A 12,152-nucleotide genomic window follows, 5' to 3' on the forward strand; every position below is an offset into this window, starting at 1 on the left:
CAAGTTCCTCCAGCGTTTTGTACGTGTTGCTTTGGAATGGTGTGTTCAGTTTTGGTTAAGCTGCGGAGGAAATTTACGAGGATGGTGCCAGGACCAAGGGACTGAGTTATGGAGAGAGGCTGAGCAGGTTGAGACATTCTTCATTGGAGGGTAGGAAAAAGAAGAGTGTACTTATAAAGGTGAATAAAATCCTGAGGGCCATAGATAGGGTGAATATGGACAGTCTTTTTCCTAGGCTTTGGGAATTAGGAACTAGAAGGTATAGGTTTGAGGAGAGAGGGGAAAGATTTAATAGGGACCTACGACAAAAGGGTGGTCTTTATAGAAAATAAGATGCCAGTGGAAGTGGTTGAGGTAGGTACATTAACAACATTTAAAATGTGCATGGATAGGAGAGTTTTAGAGGAATACGGGCCAAATGTGGGCAAATGGGACTAGTTTAGCTGAGAATCTTGGTTGTCATTGACTAGATGGGCTGAAGGGCCCATTTCCTTGCTGTATGACTCTATAGGAGAACGTTTCAGATGGTGCAAAGAAGGTGCCTTCTAAGGACATTCTCAGAGCCACCAACAATACTCCATCTTGTTCACTATAGCATGAGTGCATCAGAATGAGTTACACCCAGTGGCCACTTTATTAGGTACACCTGTACCCGGACCTGGGCCATACCCTCCAAATATCCGGACCTGCCTCTCGGTTTTTTTGCACTACCTTACTTTTCCTTTTCTATTTTCTATTTATGATTTATAATTTAAATTTTTAATATTTACTATCGATTGTACTCCAGGGAGCACAAAGAGCAGAATCAAATTTCGCTGTGATGATTGTACATTCCAGTATCAATTGTTTGGCAACAATAAAGTATAAAGTATAAAGTATAAAGTGCACCTCGTTAATGGAAATACCTAATCAGCAAACATGTGGCAGCAGCTCAATGCACAAAATCATGCAGACGTGGTCAACAAGTTCAATTGTTGTTCGGACAAAACATTAGAATGAAGGAGAAATGTGATCTAAGTGATATTGGCTGTGGAATTATTGTTGGTGCTGGATGGGGTGGTTTGAGTATCTCAGAAACTGGAGATCTCCTGGGATTTTCATGCACAAATGTCTCTAGAGTTTCCAGAGAATGGTGTGAGAAACAAAAAACATCCAGTCAGCGGCAAGTCTGTGGATGAAAACTCCTTGTTAATGAGAGAGGTTAGAGGAGAATGGCCAGACTGGCTCAGGGTGACAGTAACTCAAATAGCCACAAGTTACAAAGGTGGTGTGGAGAAGAGCACTTCTGAATGCACAGCTGTAGGTTTCACCTGTGGTAGTCCTAAATGGGAAGAATGGGACTATTTCCTTCGGGACTGCACATAAAGAGTTGCCACCTTACAAGCTTTCAGAAACGTTTCAGCTAGTCATCCCAGGAGAAGATCCCGCTTGCTCTCACACCACCTAACCTTGTGTACGCCTCTGTGAGTTGGGTCTGCCTGGAAACTTTCCTCACAAGGGGCATTATTTAATCACAGAAGTTTACGAGAGCCTTTGAGAGATTATTTCTTTCAGTCATTCATTATGTGCTGTGTTGTATGACATGGGCAATCATGGTCTTTCTGTGATCATGAGTTTTCTTGGTAAATTGGTTTCCCATTACCTTCTTCTGGGCAGTGTCTTTACAGGATGCGTGAACCCAGCCATTATCAATACTCTTCAGAGATTGTATACCTGGCATCAGTGGTCACATAATCAGGACTTGTGATATACACCAGCTGCTCATACAACCATCCACCTCCTGTTCTCTTGGCTTCACGTCACTCTGATCGGGAGTGGGGTTGGGGTGGGGCTAAGCAGATGCTACACCTTGCCCAAGGGTGACCTTCAGGCTAGCAGACGGAAGGAGTACCTTACATCTCTTTTGGTGGAGACATATCTCCAATCTGCCACCCAAAAGGCACCTAACTTATTTTAAATTATCAGCAGACTTATGACTGGTGGTGTTGCTGAGCGCAGTTCCTTGCTGAAGAGTAATTAGATCTGCAAAGTTCAAAGAAAATAAAATGCTTTCATGCACTATAATTCATATCTGTTACATTTAAAATTAATGCTTGTATACTGAAGATTATACTCTTTACATAAAAAATACATCCTTCCATTATTTAGCAGAAGAGAAGGAGTGCCTTACACCTCCTGTAGTTGAGATACAGCCGTTTCTCCTCCCCACCACCCAAGATGATTTCATACTCAAGTGCATTGATGTTGTAAAATTCACAGAACACAGAATGTAGTGTTCAATTACAGAGAAAGTGCAGTGCAGACAAGTAAAATGCAAGGTGCACGATGAGGTAGATTGGAAGATCAAGATTTCATCTTTTTTGCGATTGAGTGGCACATTCAAGAGTCTGATAAATTGTAGGATAGACACTCTCCTTCAGCATGGTGGTACGTGCTTTCAATCTGATGTATTTTCTGCCTGACCTTTATGCCAACATAACCTAATTCCTCTGCCCACAGAAGGTTCATATCCCTCCTTCGTTGCCTGTCCATGTGCCTCTTTATCGATGCAATTGAAGGGTGCTAAATTTGTCTTCCTCAACATTGGGAAACTGGATCCAAATCCATGCTATGTCACTTTTCCAAGTGATGTGAGTTAAATCACATGTAACTGGACTCTTTAATGTAAAGAGCATGTTAACTGTTTTCATGTGTTCATAAACTGTCAGAGGAACGTAGGAACTTGCTCCGCAAAGCCCACAGTTTCAGGATTTGACCTTGGGATATGCCCTCTTCTTAAGTTTTGCCATGAGAGCACCAGAGATTTTGTTTGATGCTGACTTCAGGTGCTGTCTCTGAGGAATCTATTCATGATCCCTGTGATTGTGTGGGCTTCTTACAGGCACTCCATCTCATTTTATTTATTGATTTTATTGAGAGTCTGTGCAGAGTAGGCCCTTATGGTCCTTTGAGCCATGCCGCCCAGCAGCCCCTAGCTTAATCACAGGCCAGTTTACAATGACCAATTAACCTACCAACCAGTACATCTTCGGACTGTGGGAGGGAACCCATGCGGTCACAGGGAGAATGTACAAACTCCTTTGAGGCAGTGGCGGGAATTGAACCCTGGTCACTTGTACTGTAAAGTGTTGTGCTAACCACTATGCTGCTATTTTCCTCCTACATCCCGAATATCTGCAGTTTGCTAGGTTACTGCACCTCTATAAATGGGACCTGGTGTGTAGGTGGTTTCAAAGATCAAAGTTCAAAGCGCATATACATCACCATATACAGTAGTTGGCGCGTGGCCAAGTGGTTAAGGCGTTCGTCTAGTGATCTGAAGTTCGCTAGTTCGAACCTTGGCTGAGGCAGCGTGTGTGTCCTTGAGCAAGGCACTTAACCACACATTGCTCTGCGACAACACCAGTGCCAAGCTGTATGTGTCCTTATGCCCTTCCCTTGGACAACATCGGTGGCATGGGGAGGGGAGACTTGCAGCATGGGCAACTGCTGGTCTTCCATACAACCTTGCCCAGGCCTGCGCCCTGGAAACCTTCCAAGGCGCAAATCTATGGTCTCATGAGACTAACGGATGCCTATATATAAATACGGTACTACTCTGAGATTCATTTTCATGCAGGCATTCACAGTAAAACAGAGAAATATAACAGAATCAATGAAAAGCTACACACATAGACTGAAAATCAACTGATGTGCAAAAGAAGACAAAATGCACAAATATAAGAAACTTAAAAAATGGAAACTGAATAAAACTGAAAACATGGGTTATAGTGTTCTTGAAAGTGAGATTGTAGAATCCATTCAGGATTGGGTTGAGTAAAGTTACTTATGCGGGTTCAGGAGCCTGATGTTTACCTAATGTACATTTCTTTAGATATTTACAAATTAGGAATTTTTTACATAGTTTGCTACCAAATTACCCTTCTGCGTATCCACTTAATATGACAGATGCTCTTTTTCAGCTTAAACCACTTCAGAAAGGGTTGATAGCTATAATTTATAAACAGATATTGAATTTACGAATAACATCTAACGATAAAATTAAATGTGCTTGAGAATTGGGAGTTCAAGTGTCATTTTCAGATAATCAATGGAGTAAAATTCTTCATTTGGTTAATAACTCATCTATTTGTGCTCATCATTCCTTGATACAGTTCAAGGTAGTGCATCGGGCTCATATGTCAAATGATAAACTAGCACATATTTTTTCCAATATCAGTCCTATTTGTGACAGTTGTAATAGTGAGGTGGCACTTTAACTCAGATGTTTTGGTCTTGTATAAAGCTAGACAATTTTTGGAGAGATGTTTTTAAAACATTATCGAAAGTCCTGGATCTGGACCTACAACCTAATTTACTTGTGGCAGTATTTGGGATTACCCCATCAAAACTAGGAAATATTCCTATTTCTGCTCAACGTATGATAACCTTTTCAACTTTATTGGCTAGGAGAGCCATTTTACTGAAGCAGAAGGATTCTAATCCACCTACTGTCTTTTATTGGCTTTCCTCCATTATGTCCTGTTTAAGTATAGAAAATAAGAAGTCGGACATTTGATACATCCTTTAAATTTGAGCAAATCTGGTGACCTTTTATTCAATATTTTCATTTAATTTGATTTATTACTCTTCCAATTTATTTTTCGAAGTTTTAGATTTGATCAGAAAGTCTTTCTTTTTTTTTTTGGTCGTATCCTCAGAATGGACTGCCCAGTCCTTTTTTTTTGTATAGTGTAGTGGAGGTTTCTTTTTCTTCATTTAAAATTCAAAGTTTTTTCTTTCCTCTTCATGAACCGATAAGGGGAGAATTGCTGTTTTCTTTTTTATTATATCTTATATAATAGCTTAACACTATGTATGATTTTGATAATGTCTATTTCAATCTCTGTTCATGTTGTTATTGATATATATATATATTTGAGATAATTCTCCTCGTTTGTATTTATGTTCCTTTTAAATCAATAAAAAGATTAATAAAGAAAGAAGGAGGAGCCTGATGGTTGAAAGGTCATTAACTTTTCCTGAACCAGCTGGTGTTGCTACCATTCAAACATCATGGTGGTAGAATACAGAGAGAGTTGATTAGATTATGGGGAAGGGAAAAAAATGGGATTGGTGTAGATTTGATGTAAATAGATGGTTAATCGCTGGTATCAACTCAGCGGCACAGGGGCTTGTTCCTATGTTGTATCTCTTTCTTGGTTCTATGACTCCACTCCTATAAGCAGACCGTACAATTCCTGTGGCACTGAGGTACATAGCAAGCTGTGGTACTCTAAGCCTTTTAACCAAAAGGCAGATTCAGAATCACTTGTCAAAATTGAACTGGATGAATCCCCAGAGGGAGCGTGGAGGTGATTGATTGGCAAAACTCTGCCAAAGACCCAGCATGAGAAAAGTGGGCTGAATATCCTCCTCAGTCAGAGGCACAAACTCGCTGGAGGAACAGGGTTAGGATGTCTCTATGGAAAAGAGTGAACAGTGGACATTTTGGACCAAGACCCTCCTTCAGGGCAGAGTAGGAAGAGGGAAGATGACAGAATAAAAAGGTGGGGGAAGTGGAAGGAGGCTAGCTAGAAGATGATAGGTGAAGCCAAGTGGGTGGGAAAGGCTGAAGAAAGAATCTGATGGGAGCGAAGCGTAGACAATAGGAGAAAGGGAAGGAGTAGGGGTCCCAGGGGAGGTAATAGGTAGGAGAGAAGAAGTGAAAGTGAATACCCTCCTTCGGTTCTCTATCATTCTATAAACCTCCCCCTGCGGATACAATAGGGTCTTTGCAGATCCAATAGGGTCTCTGTGGATACAATAGGATCTTTTAAGAGCTTCTTAGATAGATAATGGAGCTTTGAAAAATAGAGTGTTACGCGCTAAGGAAATTCAAGGCAGTTTCAAGAGTAGGTTACATGGTCAGCACAATACTGTAGGCCAAAGGGCCTGTAATGTGCTGTAGATTTCTATGTTCTATGTTCCATTCCTTTTTTGTTTAATTGGGGGAAATCAGCTTAAAAGCAGAGATTGTCTGACTGTAATTGTTATGTTTTTGTTGCAGTGAGCCTCTTACTGAAGAGAAATATAAGTCCAGATTTGTGCAATGAAGATGGACTCACAGCGTTACATCAGGTAAGGGGGAATCTTCCCATTCACTGCATATTTCTTGTGGCCAGCTGTGACATCAGTGACCCCCTTGGATGCAGCCTCCAACAGGAATACTGAAATGATACTAGACATTAGGGTCTTAAGTTACATGAATAAGAATAACCATATAACCATATAACAATTACAGCATGGAAACAGGCCATCTCGACCCTTCTAGTCCGTGCCGAACTCTTACTCTCACCTAGTCCCACTGACCTACACTCAGCCCGTAACCCTCCATTCCTTTCCCGTCCATATATCCATCCAATTTAACTTTAAACGACAACACCAAACCTGCCTCAACCACTTCTGCTGGAAGCTCATTCCACACAGCTACCACTCTCTGAGTAAAGAAGTTCTCCCTCATGTTACCCCTAAACTTTTGCCCTTTAACTCTCAACTCCTGTCCTCTTGTTTGAATCTTCCCCCTTCTCAATGGAAAAAGCCTATCCATGTCAACTCTATCAATCCTCCTCATAATTTTAAGCACCTCTATCAAGTCCCCCCTCAACCTTCTACACTCCAAAGAATAAAGGCCCAACTTGTTCAACCTTTCTCTGTAACTTAGGAGATGAAACCCAGGCAACGTTTTAGTAAACCTCCTCTGTACTCACTCAATTTTATTGACATCTTTCCTATAAGTTGTAAGTTGTACCTATATAATAATAATAAGTTGTACCTATATAATAAGTTATCAAGTTATATAATAACTGGGGCGGCATGGTATCGTAGTGGTTAGCACGACATTTTAGTACCAGTAACCCAGGTTCAATTCCCGCTACTGCCTGCCTTTTTGTTGGCTTTGTGGAACAATCTATGTTCCATGCATATTCTGGTATCTGTCCCCCACTTTTCCTTCACTACATCGACGACTGCATTGGTGCTGCTTCCTGCACGCATGCTGAGCTCGTTGACTTTATTAACTTTGCCTCCAACTTTCACCCTGCCCTCAAGTTTACCTGGTCCATTTCCGACACCTCCCTCCCCTTTCTAGATCTTTCTGTCTCTGTCTCTGGAGACAGCTTATCCACTGATGTCTACTATAAGCCTACTGATTCTCACAGCTACCTGGACTATTCCTCTTCTCACCTGTCTCTTGCAAAAATGCCATCCCCTTCTCGCAATTCTTCTGTCTCCGCCGCATCTGCTCTCAGGATGAGGCTTTTCATTCCAGGACGAGGGAGATGTCCTCCTTTTTTAAAGAAAGGGGCTTCCCTTCCTCCGCTATCAACTCTGCTCTCAAACGTATCTCCCCCATTTCACGTACATCTGCTCTCACTCCATCCTCCCATCACCCCACTAGGAATACGGTTCCCCGGTCCTCACCTACCACCCCGCCAGCCTCCGGGTCCAACATATTATTCTCGGTAACTTCTGCCATCTCCAACGGGATCCCACCACTAAGCACATCTTTCCCTCCCCCCCCCCGCTTTCCGCAGGGATCGCTCCCTACGCGACTCCCTTGTCCATTCGTCCCCCCCATCCCTCCCCACTGATCTCCCTCCTGGCACTTATCCTTGTAAGCGGAACAAGTGCTACACATGCCCTTACACTTCCTCCCTTACTACCATTCAGGGCCCCAGACAGTCCTTCCAGGTGAGGCGACACTTCAGCTGTGAGTCGGCTGGGGTGATATGCTGCGTCTGGTGCTCCCGATGTGGCCTTCTCTATATTGGCGAGACCCGACGCAGACTGGGAGACCGCTTTGCTGAACACCTACTCTCTGTCTGCCAGAGAAAGCAGGATCTCCCAGTGGCCACACATTTTAATTCCACATCCCATTCCCATTCTGACATATCTATCCACGGCCTCCTCTACTGTAAAGATGAAGCCGCACTCAGGTTGGAGGAACAACACCTTATATTCTGTCTGGGTAGCCTCCAACCTGATGGTATGAACACTGACTTCTTTAACTTCCGCTAATGCCCACCTCCCCCTTGTACCCCATCCGTTATTTATTTTTATACACACATTCTTTCTCTCACTCTCCTTTTTCTCCCTCTGTTCCTCTGACTATACCCCTTGCCCATCCTCTGGGTTCCCCCCCCCCCCGTCTTTCTCCCCGGACCTCCTGTCCCATGATCCTCTCATATTCCCTTTGCCAATCACCTGTCCAGCTCTTGGCTCCATCCCTCCCCCTCCTGTCTTCTCCTATCATTTTGAATCTCCCCCTCCCCCTTCCACTTTCAAATCTCTTACTAACTCTTCCTTCAGTTAGTCCTGACGAAGGGTCTCGGCCTGAAACGTCGACTGTACCTCTTCCTAGAGATGCTGCCTGGTCTGCTGTGTTCACCAGCAACTTTGATGTGTGTTACTGCCTATGAGGAGTTTGTACGTTCTCCCCGTGACCACATGAGCTTCCTCTGGGTGCTCCGGTTTCCACCTACAGTCCAAATACGTACCGGTTGGTAGGATAATTGGTCATTGTAAATTAACGATTAGGCTAGGGTTAAATCGGGGCTTGCTGGGTGATGCATCTCGAAGGGCTGGAAAGGTCTATTCTGTGCTGTACCTCAATAAATAAATTAAATCACCATGAACAGCCTGGAGGATCTTGGGCAGAATCTCTTTGTTTGCAATCCAAGATTTTCTATAAAGTTTTAATTAACATATTCATATAAGCTCCCATTCCAAGACTGTTCTGGCTATCTATTCTCAAGGTTCAAGGTACATTTATTATCAAAGTACGAGGGGTGATTAATAAGTTCGTGGCCTAAGGCAGAAAGTGTCAATTTTAGAAAACCTTGCACATTTATTTTTCAATATAGTCCCCCCTTACATTTACACACTTAGTCCAGTGGTCGTGGAGCATACGGATCCCTTCTTTGTAGAAGTCGGCGTCTTGGATCTCCAGAAGTGGTCCACAGCAGGGGTGATTGATGAGTTTGTGGCCTACGGTAAAAGGAGATGAGTTATTAACTTCAAACTTTCTGCATAATAACTCAAAGAATTGAACTGCACGTGCATGTAACGAGGGCTGTATAACTCATCTCCTTCTACCTTAGGCCACGAACTTATCAATCACCCCTGCTGTGGACCACCCAGAGGTCCAAGACGCCAACTTCTACAAAGTAAGCTCCACGACCGCTGGACTAAGTGTGTAAATGTAGGAGGGGACCATGTTGAAAAATAAATGTGCTAGGTTTTCTAAAATTAACAACTTCTACAAAGTATGCTCCACGACCGCTGGACTAAATGTGTAAACGTAGGAGGGGACTATTTTGAAAATTACATGTGCTAGGTTTTCTAAAATTGACTCCTTCTATTTTAGGCCACAAATTTATCAATCGCCCCTCGTATGTGTGCAGTATACAACCCTGGGATTCATCTTCTCCAGACAGCCACCAAACAGAAAAAGATTTTTTTTTAAACTCTCACCAATAACTTATATTAATGAAGAAGGTCAAGTTCAGATTCAGACCCAGATTTATTTATCCCAGGAAAATCGAAACGTACAGTAAAATGTGTCATTTGCATTAACAAAAGAACACACCTAAGGATGTGGCCTGCAAGGGTCACCACGCATTCCAGCGCCAATGTAGGATGCTCACCACACAGAGCGCAGCATGCCAAGTGATAAAACAACAACAGCAAAACGAGCTTCATTCCTTCCTTCCACCCTCTCACTCAAATTGGCTCAGCACAACTTACATGTTTAAGTGTTAACCAACATGCTTAAGACTCTGGTAAAAGTTCTGAGGTCTCCGTTGGTCAGGGCCGACCATGGATGTTGCCTCCTGGCTGCCTGGGTATGCAAGATGGACAGTACAATACGGAGAACAAGCTGCTGCCCACATAGCGACCTCCCCCTCTCCATGTATCTGATGACTCCAAAGGAACGGCAGAGACTGATAGTTTGGCACCAGCAGCATTGCAGGAGTTGTCAGTCAGCATTGACCTCGACATAGGGCTGCCTTAGGGAGTCCAGCTCTGGATTTTTCCCTTGGGGTTTACTCCTGAAATTTACCCCACCAGTGGATTTAGCGGCAAGGCAGCAGAGGTTTGAGATCAGAGATTTCCTAGATGAGCTGCCGATCACAGCTAATGAGCCCCATCTGCCGAAGCGACTGGTTTTAATGCACCAGTAACCCGCCTTTGCCCTTTCTTCTCCTGTCGGTAGAAACGGTTCCACCCAGCTTAGTAGCTAAGCCACATGTGAAGGCTATGAGCTGGACTGGGTTGTCAGAGGCTATCTGAGACACAGACCAGTGGGAGTACTTAAGAAGTAGTGAGAGCTTATTCCAATTACCATCCCCAGCTAGAACAACCTTAAGGAGCAGGTAAAAATTCTACCTGAGCCGTAAATGTTTAGTATTTAGTTGATGTGTCAATGAACAGTTGCTGTCAGGATGGGTTTCCTTTGATTGAATTGTCCTGTAGCTGGGGGATAATGCCACTAGACAGATACATTGTGCTCACCAAACCCTGTGTGAGTTATAAGCTACCAGTTTAGTGATCACGTGGGCATGGTATTTATTTATTTATTTATTAATACATAGAGCAGAATAGGCCCTTCTGGGCCTTTGAACCGTGCCCATTAGCAATCCCCTGATTTAACCCCAGCCTAATCATGGGACAATGTACAATGACTAGGTCTTTGGACTGTGGGAGGAAACTGGAGCACCTGGAGGAAACCCATGAGGTCATGGGAAGTACTAACAAACCCATACAGGCAGTAGTGGGAATTGAACCCAGGTGGCCTATACTGTAAAGCGTTGTGCTAACCACAGTGCTATCGTGTCGCCTGTTGATGCTGGACTTCTAAGGAACTAGATTTTGCTCGAAGCTACATAGCCAATTTACAACTGTAAATCTCCCAGCTCAGAGTAGTCTCATTCATAATTGTTCAGAATGAACAGCAACAAGACTGCACAAAAAAGACAGGTTAAACCTGAACCCAAAGGGGTCCAATATCCTAGCAGGCAGGTTTAATAGAGCTGTTAGGGAGGGTTTAATCTAATTTGGCAGGGGGATGGGAACCAGAGTGATAGGGTTGAGGAAGGGGAAAACAGAAATAAATCAAAGATAGTGTGCCACAGAGATGATAGAAAGGACAGGCAGGAGATGAGGCATAATCACAGCTTGGGGGATGAGATGCAGGGCAATAGAGGCATAGTGCAGTTAAAACAGAAAGTAATAAATACTGGACTGAAAGCGTTATATCTGAATGCACGCAGCATAAGAAATAAAACGGACAATCTTGAAATTCAGCTACAGATTGGCAAGTACGACATTGTGGCCATCTCTGAAACTTGGCTAAAGGATAGCTGCCATTGGGGAGCTGAATGTCCAAGGATATACAGTGTATTGGAAAGATCGGTTAGTAGGCAGAGAGGGTGGTGTGGCCCCGTGTATAAGAAATAATATTAAATAATTAGAAAGGGATGACATAGGATCGGAAGGTGTAGAGTCTCTATGGGTTGAGCTAAGAAATGGCAAGGGTAAAAATACCTTAATGGCAGTTGTATACAGGCTTCCAAACAGCAGCCGGGATGTGGATTACAAATTACAGCTGGAGATAGAAAAGGCATGTCAGAAGGGCAATGTCATGATAATCATTGGGGATTTTAACATGAAAGTGGACTGGGAAAACCAGGTCAATACTGGACCGTAAGAGAGAGAATTTGTAGAATGTCTAAGGGATGTCTTTTTAGAACAGCTTGTTGTTCAGCCCATTAGGAGATCAGCTGTGCTGGATTGGGTGTTGTGCAATGATCCGGAGGTGATAAGAAAGCTTAAGGTTAAGGAACCCTTAGGGAACAGTGATCACAATATGATCGAGTTCACTTTGAAATTTGAAAAGGAGAAACTAAATCCCAATGTGTCGGTATTTCAGTGGAATAAAGGAAATTACAATGGCATGACAGGGGAACTGGCCAAGGTTGATTAGAAAGGGACACTAACAGGAAGGACAGCAGAGCAGCAATGGCTGGAGATAATGCGAAAAATGAAGGAAGTGCAAGACAGATATATTCCAAATAAGAAGAAATTTTCAAAGGGAAGAAGGACACTACCGT

At 43.1% G+C, this 12,152-nt stretch overlaps 1 protein-coding gene across 3 annotated transcripts in view; it reads left to right on the plus strand.

Moving 5' to 3' along the window:
- The window catches only part of LOC134342702 (protein phosphatase 1 regulatory inhibitor subunit 16B-like), a 215,146-nt gene that overhangs the window by 101,875 nt on the left and 101,119 nt on the right, over positions 1–12,152 (plus strand). For all 3 annotated transcript variants that reach the window (XM_063041145.1, XM_063041147.1, XM_063041146.1), the window contains exon 3: positions 6,050–6,120. In XM_063041145.1, coding sequence (XP_062897215.1) covers positions 6,050–6,120 — 71 coding nt within the window. The remainder of the gene's footprint in view (positions 1–6,049; positions 6,121–12,152) is intronic.

Source organism: Mobula hypostoma, chromosome 2, assembly GCF_963921235.1.
Source record: "Mobula hypostoma chromosome 2, sMobHyp1.1, whole genome shotgun sequence".
NCBI classification, from domain to species: Eukaryota; Metazoa; Chordata; class Chondrichthyes; order Myliobatiformes; family Myliobatidae; genus Mobula; species Mobula hypostoma.